This window comes from Pseudorca crassidens, chromosome 6, assembly GCF_039906515.1.
Source record: "Pseudorca crassidens isolate mPseCra1 chromosome 6, mPseCra1.hap1, whole genome shotgun sequence".
NCBI classification, from domain to species: domain Eukaryota; kingdom Metazoa; phylum Chordata; class Mammalia; order Artiodactyla; family Delphinidae; genus Pseudorca; species Pseudorca crassidens.
Window position 1 is genome coordinate 11,350,218 of NC_090301.1, and position 17,887 is coordinate 11,368,104.

Sequence of the window (17,887 nt, forward strand, 5' to 3'; positions counted from 1 at the left end):
ATACCACAATGCCCATTTTTGCATAAAGAAGGTATTCATATTACTTAAATAAGTGAACAAATTTTCTCACTTATGAAACAAACAAAACCATAACATACTCATAACCAAAATATGACAGGACATTTTCCCACTTAACAAGAAGACCTATTACAGAGCTTCTTTAAATGCGCTCTCAGTGCACTTAAAATAAGATTCAATTTACAAAACTGGTAGACACAATTTTGCAGGTCAGCAGATTACTTACATAAATTGAGTAACTCCAAGGAAATTTTACATTTGTTCATATTGGTTTCTCTAATTACTCTTTTATATTCCATTAATTCTGGTAGATTAACTGTATCTTCAGTGCAAAAATTTTTCCTTTTTTAGCTTCCAAAAGCTTTGTATGTGGATATAACATGACTATAAAATAGTTTGGTAAAAAAAATAGAAGGCTGACTCTATCAATTTCTTAAGAAGAATGCAGACTGATGAGGCTGTAGTAAAAAATGTAGTCTCATACACGGATGACAGTAGGATAAATTCACCAACCTGTGAATAACCTTATTCATGCGTTTTGACCCAGTAATAACCTTTTAGGAATCTATTCTAAAGAAGGAATCTGAAACTTAACTATGTACAAGATGTTCATCAAACATCACTCATACTAAAAAAAAAAACAAAAAAAAACTTCATTATCAAAGGGGAAGTGATTAAGCGACAATAAAACTGTACAACTATGCATACTTATGCTTGGTTTTAAGATGAAAATTATATAGTATTCTCAAAGCTATATTAAAAATATCTGCAAAGAAAACAAACTAAATACCCCAAAATGTTAACAGTCTTTGCTTATAGATTATGGAACTGAATGATTTTTTTTCTATTTATAATTTTCTATTCTCTCCAAGTTTTCCACAATGAAAACTTGTTACTTATTCTGTAACAGAAAAAAAAGAAACTGCAAGAAATAATAAACAATTCAATTAACTAGTAGTAGTCAAAAAATTTGGACTTTTAGTCCTGGCTTTATGGATGTGAATGTCTGTGCTGAAGAATTACAGAAAGTAAACGACAGAACAGTTGTTAAGGCTTTCTTTCAGTTTTTCTAAAAAACCTGGAAAACTTTCCTCCCAAATATAGCCACCAGCATCAACAATTTATCTTTACCTCATTTCTCTAAATCAGGCACTACCGACATATTAGGCAAGAGAATTCTTTACCATGAGGGGGCTGTCCTGTGCACTGTAGGAGGTAGGGCAGCATCCCTGGCCTCTACGCACTAAATGCCAGAAGCATGCCCAACCCAGTCGGAATAATGAAAAATGTTTCAAGATACTGATAAATGTCCCTCAGGGGTGTGGGATGGGACAGCAGAGTCCTTCTACTTGAGAACCACTGCTCTAAATATATCAAATATGTTAACTACCAAGTGAAGAGAGAAGCAGAATTTTTTGGATCACTACTGAGATATAAATTCTACCTAGGTTCAATCTTCTACAGAACATTCTACACATTTACCTCATATACAACAAAACACTTAAATTTTCCCATAAATTTACTATTTCCAGAATAGCAGAAAATAGAAACCCTTAGAAGAGATTAAAGAAAGTTTCCACAAAAAGTAACCATATGATGTCAAGCACACTTATACAAATTGGTAGGCAAAATATAATTTAATAAGACAGAAGGAAATTAATATTTTTAAAGTAACCTAGATTGCCACTTTGCATATCTAATCTCATTAATTTCTACTTACAATAGTAGAGCAGACTAGATATTTTGACAGGTTCCTCTGCTAAAATATGACACCCCATAAATTATTTAAAAAAATAAGAAAACCCTAATTGTTAACATTTCTAGAAAGTAAGGGGGCTCTCAAAGAATCCCCCCTTCCCAAAAGAAAAAAAAAGACCAAAAAAAAAAAAGAGTGAGCTGAAACCAGAAGAGTGGCCCATGTCATACAAAAAATTCAGTGTTGCTCAGAAGGCAAATACCAACAATAACTAAGACAAGATGAGAGGTAAACCTGAGATATCCCTGTTAAACCCAAGACCCTGGATGGAGAATTAAGTAGCTTCAGGGTGGTAGTATCCCTAGATCACAGGAGAAGAATATACAAATCCTCTCAAGAGAAATGCATTTCTGGACTTCCCTGGTGGCGCAGTGGTTGAGAGTCCACCTGCTGATACAGGGGACACGGGTTCGTGCCCTGGTCCGGGAAGATGCCACATGCCACTGAGCGGCTAGGCCCGTGACTCATGGCCACAGAGCCTGCGCGTCTGGAGCCTGTGCTCCGCGACGGGAGAGGCCACAACAGTGAGAGGCCCACGTACCGCCAAAAAAAAAAAAAAAAAAGAGAAATGCATTTCTAATTTATAAATTATGCTATCAGGATTTGAAAATATTAATTTCAATAAAAGATGAGATTATAATAAAAATCATCACACAACAAAAAAACAAATCACTGAGCTTGAGTCAGTAGAAACAAAAGCTTTATGCCACCTCTTCCCAAGACTTTAGCCATTGGATTTATCAAATACAAAATACAAAGTAAATATAGCATGTAGGAAATGTTAAAACAAACAAAAGATGGAATAAAAATGAACAGGAAATTGTGTAATTATCAGAATAACAGTTAAATTTAAAAGTCAGAACTTTCAGAAATGAAAAATTATAAATGTGGAAATTAAAAATTCAACAAATTAGTTAAAGAGCAGATAAGACACACCAAAAGAGAGATTTGGTGAATTAGAAAACAGAAATAAGAAATAACCCAGAAGGCAGCACAGATACTTAAGGAGACGGAAAAAAGCAAGTGTTTTTAGAAAAGGAAACAAAACAGGGGTGGGGGTGGCCTTGCTTTTGAGAGACAGAATTGAAAGAATGAAGGAGAGGCAATATTTGAAGAGCTAACGGCTGAGATTTTTTAAAATCCAATGAAAGTCATGCGTCTACAGATATAGGAAGCACAGCTTATCAAAATCAGGACAAATAAAATTCATACTTAGAAACATTTGGGTGAAACTTCAAAGATAAACAGAATATCTTAAAAGCACTCAGGGGCTTCCCTGGTGGCACAGTAGTTGAGAGTCCGCCTGCCGATGCAGGGGACAGGGGTTCGTGCCCCGGTCCGGGAGGATCCCACATGCCGCAGAGCGGCTGGGCCCGTGAGCCATGGCCGCTGAGCCTGAGCGTCCGGAGACTGTGCTCCGCAACGAGAGAGGCCACAACAGTGAGAAGCCCGCGTACCCCCCCCCCAAAAAAAAAAAAGCACTCAGAAAGAAAAGACAAAGGAAACAAAATCTGACCGAAAGACTTTTCAATGGAAACCAGAAAATAGTGGAATGTTATCTTTAAGTAGTTAAAAAAAAAGTTGTTAACTCAGCAAAAATATCTTTGAAGTCTAACATCAAAATGACATTTCCAGATAAACAAAAACCAGAGTCTACCCCCAGGAGATCTTCACTAAAGAAACATACAGTTGGCTCTCTGTGTCCCTGGGTTCTACATCCAGGAATTCAACCAACTCCAGATCAGAAACACTGGGGAAAAAAAATTCCAGAAATTTCCAAAAAGCAAAGTTGGAATTTGCCATGTGCCCAGCAACTATTTACACAGTATTCACATTGCATTTACACCTATTTACATAGCATTTACACCTATTTACATAGCATTTACATTGTACTTATGACCATTTACATAGCGTTTACATTTTATTAGGTATTATAAGTAATTAGAGATGATTTAAAGTAAACAGGAGGATGTGTATAGGTCATATGCATCTTACATAAGGGACTTGAGCGTCATCAGATTTTGGTATCTGTGGGACACCCTGGAACCAATCCCCCAAGGATACTAGCGGATGACTGTATACACTTTAAGAAAAAAAATAACCCCAAGAAGGTTGTGCGATGCAAAGGGTTGAGCAAAAAAACTGGGAAACACATTGGCAAATCTAAACAAATAGCATCTGATTTCAAAATATCCTATGTATGGTGGAGAGGAAGGGGCAAATTTAACATTTTACCAAAAATAGCACTTAAGTGAGAGTACTCTGTATTTTTAAAGACTTTGTATTATTAGGGGAAGGTTAAAATACTGATTAAGTCTAGAATGTTAGGATGGATAATAAAGTTTCAACGGTGACCATAAAATAACATAGAATTTACAGCTTCCTAACCAGTATAAAGGGGAAATCAAATCAAAACAACCAAAAACACTGTCTTTTTTTAAAAAAAAAATTAAACATACACTTACCATAAGACCTAACAATTCCACTCCTAGGTATTTACCCAGGTGAAATGAAAACTTGTGTTCACCAAAAAATCTGTATATAAATAACTGTATGAAACAACTGGGTTGTTTCATATGTAACAAAAACTGGAAACAACCCAAGTGTCCCTCAAATGAGGAACAGGTAAACTCCCAAGCAATGAAATACTACTCAGCAATAAGGAGAAATGGACTACTAGAATATGTATTGGGTGGGCCAAAAAGTGCCTTCGGTTTTTTAAGTAAAAATAAAAGACACATTTTTCATTTTCACCAAGAACTTTATTGAACAACGTATTCACCCTTTTGTTCCACTACCTTCTGCCATTTTTCAGGCAACTTAGTAATTCCATCTTCCCAAAACTCTTTATCTTTTTGAGCAAAGAACTGTTCCAGGTGCCTTTTACATTCTTCCAGGGAATTGAAATTTTTTCCATTAAGAGAATTTTGTAAAGACCGAAATAAATGGAAATCCGAAGGTGCAATGTCTGCTGAGTACGATGGATGAATCAGAACTTCACAGCCAGGGCTTCCCTGGTGGCATAGTGGTTGAGAGTCCGCCTGCCGATGCAGGGGACATGGGTTCGGGAAGATCCCACATGCCGCGGAGCGGCTGGGCCCGTGAGCCATGGCCGCTGAGTCTGCGCGTCCAGAGCCTGTGCTCCGCAACGGGAGAGGCCACAACAGTGAGAGGCCCGCGTACCGCAAAAATAAATAAATAAATAAATAAAAATTAAAAAAAGAACTTCCCAGCCAAGCTGTAACAGTTTTTGCCTGGTCATCAAAGAAACATGCAGTCTTGTGTTATCCTGATGAAAGATTACGTGTTTTCTGTTGACTAATTCTGGACCCTTTTTGTCGAGTGCCGCTTCAGTTGGTCTAACTGGGAGCAGTACTTGTTGGAATTAACCGTTTGGCTTTCCAGAAGGAGCTCATAATAGTGGACTCCCTTCCAATCCCACCATATACACAAAGTCACCTTCTCTGGAATGAAGACCGGCCTCTGGTGTGGTTGGTGGTTCATTTCGCTTGCCCCACGATCTCTTCCATTCCACATTGTTGTAGAGTATCCAATTTTCATTGGATACACAATGTGTTTTAAAAAAGGAATGTTTTCATTACATTTCAGTAGAAGATCGCATGCGGAAATATGGTCAAGGTTTTTTTCACTTACCTTATGTGCAACCAAAACATCAAAGTGATTCACGTAACCAACCTGGTGCATATGATTTTCAACACTTGATGTGGATATTTTGAGTATGTCAGCCATCTCCTGCGTGGTATAACATCAACTGTTCTCAATTATTGTTTTGATTTGATCACTATCAACTTCAACTGGTCTACCTGGCCATGGAGCATTGTCCAATGGAGAAATCTCCAGCACGAAACTTTGCAAACCACTTTTGACACGTTCAATCAGTCACAGCACCTACTCCATACACTGCACAAATCTTTCTGTGTGTTTCAGCTGCATTTTTACCATTCTTGAAATAATAAAACATAATATACCGAAAATGCTGTTTTTCTTCCATTTTCAATATTAAAATGGCCAATTTTGATAAGTCTTTTTAAATGCATGCTGATATGACAGCTGCCACATACAATCTAACAAAATTGTGTCAAATGAAGTTAAAGACAACTATGTGCTACTAGAGCCATCTTACAGAAAAAACGGAACAAACCTTTTGGCCCATCCAATAACAACTAACCTGAATTAATCTTAAAAGTATTATGCTGAGTGAAGAAGGTAATCTAAAAAGGTTATATACTGTGTAAATGACATTCTCAGAAAGAAAAACTATAGTTGTTGGAGAATGGATCAGTAGAGGCCAGGGGTTAAGGAAAGACAAGGGTTAGAGAGTCTTGAGGGGTAACTGAACAGGTCCATTCCATGTTCTGATTGTGGTGGTAGTTACATGAATCTATACAGATGTTAAGACTCCTAAAATTACACAACAAAAAAGTTGGTTTTAATGTATGTCAACTTAAGAGTCCATGTTACTATCTATAGAAACCACAATTTTTACACAAACTAAATTTTTTTCATCGGCAGACTACCTTCTCCATCTACCAAATTTGATCACTTAAATGAATGAAATCCTCAATCAAATCTGAATTACTCATTTATTTAGTTATTTTCAAGATATATTCCTGGAAGCTGCTGCCACTTCCCCTTTTCTGCTAAGCCAAGTTTAGCTATCATGTGAATCCAGTGTTTATAAAACACTTTACTGTGATGACATTAGTCATAACTATTGGATGAAAGTGTCAGGCAAGTAAACCACATCATTTTTACAGTGCCAATATTGAAGTACCACCCATTCTGGATCCTAAAATACACGTTTTAAGTCTCCAGTTTAGTACAAAAGAAATTTTTTTAATGACTCATTTAATAACAGCAGTATTGATATTTTGAAAGCATGTTTGTCACTTAATTGGTTTCAAGAAGTTCCAAAGTCATCTACTGGTGGAGCCCAACATGCTTCTGCAGTATAATTAAGTCATATGCAGATTACCAGGAGTTTTAGTTTTAACGACCACCACCCAGGTATGACTGCAACCAGATGGTGTGACTCATTCCATATGTCCATCAGTATGCTACTCTTAACTACGCAGCAAACAATCTTCCAAATAGCCATTTGTCAACTCAAATTACAATGTATGCTAGATGAATAAGTAAGAAAACTTATTTAGCTAGTTTTATTAATTGTTTTTCTCCTGCTGGGGGAAAAGCTGGTTAAAATATTTTACTAGGCTGTGGAGATTTAGGTGGTTGTTAATGTTGGCATAAAGTAATAAAGCTAATCTGGCATTTAAATCTATTCCAATCTTAGTTATTTAGTAAAAATATTATATACAATGTTTCATATTATAAAAATTATACATTTAAGGGCTTCCCTGGTGGCACAGTGGTTGAGAGTCCGCCTGCCGATGCAGGGGGGTCCGGAAGGATCCCACGTGCCGCGGAGCGGCTAGGCCCGTGAGCCATGGCCGCTGAGCCTGCGTGTCTGGAGCCTGTGCTCCACAACAGGAGAGGCCACAGCAGTGAGAGGTCCGCGTACCGCAAAAAATTAAAAATTAAAAAATTAATAAATAAATTATACATTTAAAATCTACAAATGGAAGATGCCTTTAACAGGTTATCAAAAATCTACAGACTTTTGATACCAAGATATGTATTAGATAGTCCAGAATGTTAGTTTATCCAGAACACAACTTTAAAACACTGAAAATACACACACACACACACACACACACACACACAGTGCAAACTATAATTGTTATTTTGGGTTTTTGTTTTTGAAAGCCAGAAACACTACACTCACTGTAAGGTCCTTGTAACATTTAGGGCAAGCACCTAAAAAATAACACCCAAGTAACAATTTAAACCTAATTAAGGTATTCTTGCTAAAAGTGGACAAAACCCAAGTTTTAGAGTTTACTACCTCTCTAAGCTCTACTGAAATGACAGCAAAGGAATAAAAAAGCATTAACCCACAAAGAGAAGAACAGAGAACAAAGAAGGAACCCAAAGGCATACCAAAATCTAGAAAATTACCAGCAGTAACTGACTGTGCAGACTAAAGAAAGCCAAAACAGATGCTCCTGTAGAGGTGGGAGAAGCCAACTAAAGATGATTCCCACCACAGAACCCCTGGAAGATTCATGAAAGGAATCAAGCCACAAGTTGGGGAATTTACATAGGGTCAAAAATAGATTCCCAGTTTCCCTACTTCCATAAGACTACCCCTAAGAAGTCCTAGGCAGAAGTCTGAAGGAAAATCTGATCTGGAGAGGCTATTCCAAATAGGCTCTGGACTCAGGCACAGCTGAGGATCGCTACTGGGTACTATGCTAAGAAATGGAAGCCAACGGGACAAGCCACGACGGCGAGAGGCCCGAGTACCGCGAAAAAAAAAACAACAAAAAAAAAACAATTCACTATAGGTTCAGAATAGTAGGGATAAAAAGATCATACATACTCTCAAAGAGGGAGTGGAAAATAGGGCACAAAGAATGAGTAATAAGAATAGAATCAAACTTCTCAATAGCAGTACTGAAGGATTAAAGACAATTAAGCGGGACTTCCCTGGTAAGAGCAGTGGTTAAGAATCCACCTGCTGATGCAGGGGACACAGGTTCGAGCCCTGGTCCGGGAAGATCCCACATGCCGCAGAGCAACTAAGCCCGTGAGCCTCAACTACTGAGCCTGCGTGCTAGAGCCCATGCTCCACAACAAGAGAAACCACTACAATGAGAAGCCTGCGCACCGCAACAAAGACCCAACGCAGCCAAAAATTAATTAATTAATTAAAGACAATTAAGCGATGCCTTAAAAATTCCAAGGGTAAAGTATTTTCACCTTTGTGAATGTGAGGGCAGAATAAAACACTTTCAGCCATGTAGCTCTCAAAAATGCTCTCCCATTAACCTTGAATCAGGAGGCTAATGGAAATGCGGGGGTCCTGGAAAAAGAGGTTGCAACACAGGTTAGGCATGACGGGAATTTCCACAATGAAGGCAGGAGAAAGTCCCAGGATGACAGCTGCGGAGCAGGCCTAGAGAGCAGCATTTCCAGACCAGAGGCTGACAGAAGTACCCAGGAAAAAAAGAAGTACCTGACATATCTGGTCATATTGAAAACAGTTATATACCTCAGCCAGAGATAATTTATCTGGGGATATAATAATGATACACACATGGAAAACAATGCAAATGAAGTAACCTAGACAATTACAAACTTCAGGGGGAAAAGGTTGTACAAGAAAGAAAATGTAGTAGTAATATACTGTATGACTTAGCTGAGAACAGTATGTATATAATGCAATAAGGTAAATACTAAATAGTGATTTAACCAAAAATTGTGATGTTATATTGAAGGAGTAGAAGCAGAGTATAGGTGGAGAGTGAGAGGAGTGTTAAGAGGGCCAAAGCCTTATCTTCCCTTTTGTACAGTAGAGAAGTCAATAGATAAAAGCAAAAATTGAAAAATTAAAAAAATAGCTGTAAGCATGCTAGCCAGAAATACTAAGGTAAGTAAAGAGAAAAAGAACCGACTGTCTATGGTAATCAGAAACAGAGAAAGGGAAGAGACGACTGCTGCTGCTCGTTATAAGTCTTGGCCTTTTTAAAACTATGTGCATATATTCTTCCGATAAAAATTAAAATTCAATTAAAAACTAAACATAAAAAAGAATGGAAAATAAATGGTTCCTTCCCTTCAAAATCAAATTTAACTGACATATATGTAGGCTGGTTTCTTTGATGAAAAAACATTCCTAGAAAACATGAGGAATTCTTAAAATTTTAAATCCCTCCTATTTCAAAAATGCCAAGTCTCTTTACTAGACACTAGCAATCTTTTTATAGAAGTACCTACTGAGCACAACTGTTCCAAGTTAGAGCCACCAAGACTCACAGAGTAAGAGATAAAGATTAGAAGAGAGAAATGAGGAAGTTTTCACATCTTCCCACATTATTAGTTCTGCTGATTTTCATACTTCTCCCATCAAAGATCTTGCAAAATTTAACCAAAAAGTGGGGGAAGAAAAGAATTTTTAGAATCTGACACTACAAGGAAAATTCCTCTTCCTTTTCTAAACATGTATGTTTCTCTGTAACTTCCATACCTGGTCTTGTATCTCCCCCTACAGAATAAACCTATTACCTCTTCCACATAAATGCCTTAATTTACCCAAAGACAGTGACTAAGTGAACAGCTCCCTACCCTCACTCTCTAGTTTTTTCTTCTTTAAGCTAATAACACTTCTGGTCCCTGCAAATATTCCTCTCATACAGAATTTCAAATCTCCTTATCCTAATCAACTGCCTTACACCATGCTCCAGTTTAATTCATCTCTTAAAATAAGCAACTAGAATAAAAGCAAAGTGTTAACTATGACTTCCCGCCCTCTAAAAAGCAGTTATGGTACCAATCAAAAAGAGACCATGGGGCTTCCCTGGTGGCGCAGTGGTTGGGAGTCCGCCTGCCGATGCAGGGGACGCGGGTTCGTGCCCCGGTCCGGGAGGATCCCACGTGCCGCGGAGCGGCTGGGCCCGTGAGCCATGGCCGCTGGGCCTGCGCGTCCGGAGCTTGTGCTCCGCGGTGGGGGGGGCCATGGCAGTGAGAGGCCCGTGTACCGCAAAAAAAAAAAAAAAAAGAGACCATGTCTTACTCAGGAGTCTTTGGAAAAATATGTTCTAACTTAAAAACAAACAAAAACTCACTCCCCATACATAGAACAATTCAAATAAGGTTCCTATCCCTCCTATAAGTTAATAAATTTCATTCTCATCATGTCTAATCAGGTGTCTTTAGGGCAACAGCTCTAATGTGTGAGGCTGTAAAGGATGTCCCAAGGAACCTATTAACGAAGTACCCAAAGTTATGAATGATTTATTTTAATATACATTAGAAGAACCAAAGGTTTATATTCCTAGATAATCATCGATTTGACCATGTGGATTGGGAAATGCATTACTGAGTGGAGGAAAAAACAGGAAGGGTAATGGCACCTAGTCCTGAATATCTCCACAGAAGCTTCTCAAGAATGTAAGCATTATGCATGTTGCATAGAGAAGACTGAAAATTGTCAGTCTGAGGATTTGCTTATTTTCCAAAGAGTGTACTGAAGTTAGATACAGAGCTTTCTAAAGAGGCAATAAATTTTAAATTGAGGTCCAGAGACCAGCAAGTTCCTTAAAAGAATGTTTTAATTCTTTTTATTTGTAATCCAACTCACAAAATTTTAATATAGATTTAATCTAGATAAATTGTACAACCAATACTTTGAAACTGACTAAAGGTCAAAGTGTTTACAATCACACTGATCCAAATTCACAGACAAATGAGAGAAGAACAGATACGAACTTGATATAAAAATGCCTTGGTAGCAAGTTATAAATGCCTTGGTACCTATGTGCCAAACTCAAAAAAATCAGTATCAGAACCAGTCAGCACCATATCCCATTACACTCACAATACACAACAACAGTTTCTAAATAAGGCAATGAACAGACATTTGAAGCTAACTAAAACTATTTAAAGAAAAGCATGACATAACTATAAAACAAAAATGTGTGATACATCCATAAACTACCTGTCCTGCCTCTTAAAATCCAATGAAGTAAAATCTACCATTTAAATCCCTCAAATATAGAATTCACAACAATTTACAGCAAGCATTAAGAGTGTAAGCTACATTTTACAATTTAAAGTTGTGGAGGGTAACAGTACTTTCCTTATATGATTGTTACTAGAATAATGCCTGACACAGAGTGAGCAGTCAGTAATTCTAAATAGTAGTTACTATTATCTTATTTTTCATTTCTTTAATTTTTGTTTCCCCAACACATGTACTAGTGCCTGGACTTAATGAATATTTGTTTAAAAAGGGGGAAAAAAAGGAAAAAAAAAACTCTGCCCTTCACAATTGAAAAAGTTATCAGTTTTCCCACTCACACTAAATTGAAGTTGTACTACACTGTCAAAATATCTCACTGAATGTAGCCATGTTAGAGTACTAAAAAAAGTGAATTAAGGATATAAATCACCGCCAACTGTGAGCTCATGTGGTACTGAATATTATAAACAGAGTTCCAAAAGGGTATTTGATTGCAATCCACTCAAATGTTAATGAGTGTATAAAAACAAATGCCTCTTTTCATCTGTCCAACTTTAAAGTCAAAATTCTTATAAGATTCACCAAAAGACTCAAAATGCACACAAAATTAATAGAGTATAAGTTACTATCTGTCTACATTTATCCTCCTGTGAAATTCCAAGTTTAAATGCACTGTTCACATAAAAGGGCTGGTATTAAGTGGGACACGGTGTTTCTCAAATGTTATTTTTTATTTTTATCTAAACTCTCTCTGAAAAGTTTATGAATCATTTTTAAAGGATAAAACAACTCTCATATTATTTACTGATTACACAAATGCTAAAACTCTCCACAAAATAAATAATTTGGTCTAAAGCTAGTCTTTAACTGTAAGTTCTTTAACATGAAGGTAATATTTTATGTTGGCTGTAATAGAATGCCATTCATAATTCTAAATATTTCTGTAGACAGAAGCAGAAAGAGTGACAAATCAATCTGTTAGAACAACCCCATTCTACCTCAGTGACAGTTTAATACATCTATCTCAAGTCTATTTTAAAGTTTCACAATCGGAATTCAGTTACATATTCTAAATAAGCATCATACAAGCAGAGAGTGCAGTCATCTGAAAGAAAAAACAGGAAATAAAAGATCAGCTCTGGGCTTCCCTGGTGGCGCAGGGGTTGAGGGTCCGCCTGCCGATGCAGGGGACACGGGTTCGTGCTCCGGTCCGGGAAGATCCCACATGCCGCGGAGCGGCTGGGCCCGTGAGCCGTGGCCGCTGGGCCTGCGCATCCGGAGCCTGTGCTACGCGGCGGGAGAGGCCACAGCAGTGAGAGGCCCGCTTACCGCAAAAAAAAAAAAAAAAAAAGATCAGCTCTGAGTCTAGTAATATTAACAATAAGATACTTGTTCGATTTATTTAAACAAAGATACTGCTAAATATATGATAAAAGGCATGTGACTATCCCAAAATTTTAAATTCATGATAGTAGATACCCTTTACTGTGTATCAGCATTTTTTAGGCACATCAAGGTTTCTGACCGGCAGCTAACATGACTCAGTTCATATATGTACATCCACTGCTTAGCCCCATACTCAAAAATAATATATGTTAAATAAATATTCAATGAATTGTACCATTTAATCCTCAGAACAACCTTAAGCTATATATTACCATCTTTTATCACAAATAAAGAAACTGAGGCTGAGGGGATGGGTTCAGGCCAACCTACACATAGTGGCCTTAATACTTTGCCCTAAGTCACAAAGCTAGTGGCAGTGTCAAAATCTGACTTCAAAATTCATATTCTTTCAATTATACCATGGCATCTAAATAGCAAAGACATTATTATTAAACTCAATAGTTATATTATTCTTATTTTCCTATATTATTGCTTTCCAAAGAAAAAAATCCTCAGGAATTACTGTCCTTTCAATATTTCTGCAGCAGACATTTGATTCAGGATCCATTCTTTCCTTCACAAGTATCCCAGATTTCTGAGTTGGGAACCCTATCTTGGAAATCCTTGTTGTTCCAATAACGTCATGATAGAACGCATCCAATGAGGGCACTGGTTCTACTTAGCCATATGACCTAAGCTAATCCAGACTGAATCACAACTTCTGGAAAAGTTGTAACAATGATATAAATTAAGGCAGTATGTAGCCTCAGGAGCTGGGAGCAGCCATCTTTGGATGAGGGAAATCGAGGCAACATCATTAACCACTGGATAAAGTCTTATTTAAAAACACACAATAAATTCCCCTCATATTTTCAAAGATTTTTTGATGTGGACCACTTTTTAAAGTCTTTATTGAATTTGTTACAATATTGCTTCCGCTTTATGTTTTGGTTTTTTGGTGTGGAGGCATGTGGGATCTTAGCTCCCTGAGCAGCGATCAAACCTGCACCCCCTACACCGGAAGGCGAAGTCTTAACCACTGGACAGCCAGGGAAGTCCCTCCGCTCATATTTTTAAACCAACTTGAGTCAGGTTTTGAGTTACATCTAAAGAATCCAAACTGATAGATTTTTTTATAAAGCTGCTTCTCATTTCAGCATCCTTCACATATTGTTCCCTACTCATGGAATATCCTGTCCCCCTTGTTAATAATGCCCCTCATATATTGGGGAGCTTTTGATATTATATATCCCAGGCATCATGTGAGATGTCAAACATACACTATCTCTAATATTGAAAACTAATCTACATCCCAAATGTATAAGGTAAACCTTATCCTCACCTTTTCATAGATGAGAAACTTCAAACTCAAAGAGACTGACATTCTCAGTACCACACAGTAAGTGGAGCCAGGATTCAAAACCAGGTTTATCTAGCTCATAAGTATTTGTTCTTTCAACTACATGAAGCTACCTGCCATGTGGATCTTGTCTTTAAAGGTCTTTGCTCAGGCATCAAATCTTCTGTGAAGCTTTCCCTATTCATTTACGTATTTCAGGGATAGCTCAAAGCTATGAAACATTACAGTGTATCATAACTATGTTTACATACTTAGAATGCAAGCTCCTTAAGGATAGTGGGATCCAGGTAGGACCAGTGCCTCCCACAGTACATGACACAAGCCAAGTGAGCAATAAATATTTGCAGAATCACCCCTAAACAGAGATATGGAGTCCTATCTGTTACAGATTAAATTCCAATAAAATAAACAATTGTCATGTATAATGAGATATCCTTTCATATATAATGTTTCGGAAATGTGACCTCTAGGAAGAAATTTGTAAATATTTTTCATATTACACATTTGCTGCAACAAAGTAAATTTATACTTGCAAACGGCTACACAGAAATGTCAGAAATCCAGAAGAGTAAATATATACATACTTTCCAAACTAAATACTTGAAATGTATCAAAGGACCTTGTGTTTAGTAAAAACACTGGCATACTTATTATGCACATAATGCAAGCATACTCAAAACAAATTGGACTACTGGCTTCATTTTAAAACCAAAAGTTGCCCACAAACTAAGTCTTTATTTGTAAATGAAAAGAATGAACCAGACTATCTCCTAAATACTACCTAGCTCTAGGATTGTGTTGTACTTCAATAACAACACTATCAACTTCTCAGAGTGCTTTCTTGACTCTACAATCTAAAACTAACATCTCCGGCTTCCCTGGTGGCACAGTGGTTAAGAATCCGCCTGCCAATGCAGGAGACACAGGTTCAAGCCCTGGTCTGGGAAGATACTGAGCCCTCTGGCCACAACTACTGAAGCCCGCACGCCTAGAGCCCATGCTCTGCAACAAGAGAAGCCACCGCAATGAGAAGCCCATGAGTTGCAACCAAGAGTAGACCCCACTCGCCGCAACTAAAGAAAGACCGCGCACAGCAACAAAGACCCAACGCAGCCAAAAATAAAATGAAATAAATTTTAAATATATATATATAAATAAAAGTGACCTCTCAGAGAAGGTCTCTCCTATCATACTATTTTAGTGCATACTTGCCCCTGACATTTTTCTCATTACTTATTATGTGTTCCCATCTCCTCCACTAGAATGTAAGCACCAAGAGAACAAGGATTTTGCTCTAATCATCAGCACAGTCCAAGGCTTTACAAAGAACCTAGTAGGCACCCAATAAATGTTTGTTGAAGAAATAATAGTCATGGAAGAGTAATAATGCTTCTTTGCCCAACTTAAGAAGAAAACAAAACAAATCATACTCTACTAGGCATACCTTGCATTTTCCAAGAATGAGTTTTCTCATATACCCATTGCCTCAGTATTACTCTTACAAAGTTTTTTGGGGGAGAAGTGGGGTACCAAATTACTTTATTTCAAAGAGTGGTACAAGTGAAAGAACTTAAGTAGATATTTGGTAGACCAAAGGTTTTACGAACATTTAGTAACTACCACTTCGTCAATAACTTAGTGAATACAAAATAATTTAGCATATAAAAGCAACTTATTCAGTTCCAAAATCATCCGCAAACTCTCCAAAAGAAACCTTCAATCACAGCAACAAAAGTCTTATGAAAACGCAGCTTAATGGAGCAAAGAGGAAGAAATACAAACCATCCCAGTAATTCAAGACGGTGGTCTCCCTTTTTCTGAAACAACGCTGTCTTTCCATCTCTCCTCATTTCTGTACACAGCCAGGACACTTAGCTATTGACAGAGAAATCTTACAGATACCACCACCCTATTTACAATGACACAGCTCCGAGTCAATTCCTTATTTCCACTAAAACTTCCCCCAAACTCCTCAAGACTCTCTTTGGACCACAGAGCTAAAGCCCCGCAGCCTCACATCTGCTTTCTCTGCCTCCCTCTCCCGCAATTAATCTTCTCTAACTTTTCCCTTGGGAATCACATCTCTGCCATCACGACATTTTAATCCCGCTACTATTCCTAAGTGCCGGCTTCCTCCCACTGACCTAGGTACTCTCGACCCGAGGAAAAAAAACCCAAGCTAAGCGTCCCTGCTCTCTCCCACCCCAGCTTCTCCCCCACCCCCCAACGGCGCCCGGCAGGTGTATTGCTCGGGACCGCCGCGCCCCGGAGGAGAGGCGGGGCACACAAAGGACCCGCACGGCCGTCCCCAGCCTCCTCCCGTCTTTCCCCTGCAGTCCCGTCGGGTCAGCGCCCGGGAGAGCCGAGACCCGAGGGAGGCGGCGCCGGCTCCGCGAGGACCAGAGACGCTCACGCCGGGCGCCCCCTCCGGACCCCAACCCCGCCCACGCCCCACCCACAAAGGCTGCCCCGGGCCTGGACCCTCGCCCGGCGAAATCGAAAGCGCATCCCCAGCCCGGCGGCCCGGGCCCAGCGCATCCCGGCCCCTGGCCTCGACCGCCCCGCCCCGCGAGCCCGCGCCCCAACCGCCGCCGCCGGCCGGACCCCCACAGGACCCCCCACCCAGCCGCCCGCTCCCCACGCCCGGGGAAGGGCCCCCCGCCCGCCCGGCGGCCCCGCACTCACAGGCTGCCGGAACAGGAGGTACAGACGAAGGAGCCGACCGTCATGTTCACGTAGGTGGGGCCGCGCTGGTCGCAGTCGAAGCACTTTCGGTTGTGCGGGAGGCCGGTCATGTCCCGCAGCATCTTCAGGTGCTTCTCCTCCTGCTTCCGCTTCGCGCTGGCCGCCATGGCTGCGGCGCCGAGAGAGGAGGCCGGCAGGGCCGGGAGCCGGGCGGCGCTGCGCCGGGGACCCGCGGTCCCACCGGCCGCCCTGGCCGCGGCCGCCGCCCTCCGTCAGCGCGCGCCGCCCGCGCCGGACCCGGCCGCCGCGGCGGGACTCGACTGGGCTGGGCGCGGCGCGGACGCTGCGGAGCGCGGGCTGACGGGCCACACCAGCCGGCCCACCTGGGACAACCGCCGCCGCCGCCGCCTCCGCCACCTTCCCGACTTCTCCTGAGGGGAAAAGACGAGGAAGGAGGACGGCAAGAGGAAGCCCGCCCCGGGCGGCCGGAGGCCAAGTGTCGGCCGGCGCCTTCTGCTGGCCAGGAGGAGTTACTGCGGCCACGCTTACAGGGCTAAGCGCATTACTTGGGTTACCTTCCCCCGCTGCCTAAAGCTCTCCAAGGGCTGCCCACTGCTTTGGGGATAATTCCAAGTTCCTCACCGTGCGCCCTAAACAGCGCTCCATCATCTAGCCCAGGCTGCCTCTCTCACTTCATCCTGGGTTATTCAGCCACAATGGATTTCCATTTGTATCCGAACACAGCAAGCTCCCTCCTGACTCAGGACCCTTGCCCTTGCTGTTCTCTCTATAGCGGGGTTTCTCAACCATGCCACTGTTGACGTTTTGGACTAGTTAATTTTTTGGTGTGGAGGCTATCCTGTGCGATGTTAGGATATTGAGCATCATCCCTGGCCTTTATCCACTAGATGCCAGAACGACTTCCCCACCCTTCCCACAGCTGTGGCAACCAAAATTCCCCGGACATTGCTGTATGTGGAGCGATGATAGAGGGAAGTGAAATCAACGGGACTGCGGACCATTGCTACACGTGAAAGACCACGGCATCCATGCATCCATGCAGCCTGGAAAGTGCAGT

General features: G+C 40.3%; 1 protein-coding gene across 11 annotated transcripts in view; it reads right to left on the reverse strand.

Moving 5' to 3' along the window:
• Nucleotides 1-17,223, reverse strand: part of AGFG1 (ArfGAP with FG repeats 1) — a 71,329-nt gene extending 54,106 nt beyond the window's left edge. For 3 of the 11 annotated variants that reach the window (XM_067740340.1, XM_067740335.1, XM_067740332.1), the window contains exon 1: nt 16,810-17,221. In XM_067740340.1, the coding sequence (XP_067596441.1) occupies nt 16,810-16,976 (167 nt within the window). In that variant the 5' untranslated portion in view covers nt 16,977-17,221. Of the gene's footprint in view, nt 1-16,809 lie in introns of all 11 variants that reach the window. The other 8 variants (XM_067740339.1, XM_067740337.1, XM_067740333.1 and 5 more) reach the window with 7 other exon arrangements.
• Nucleotides 17,224-17,887: the final 664 nt, after the last annotated feature.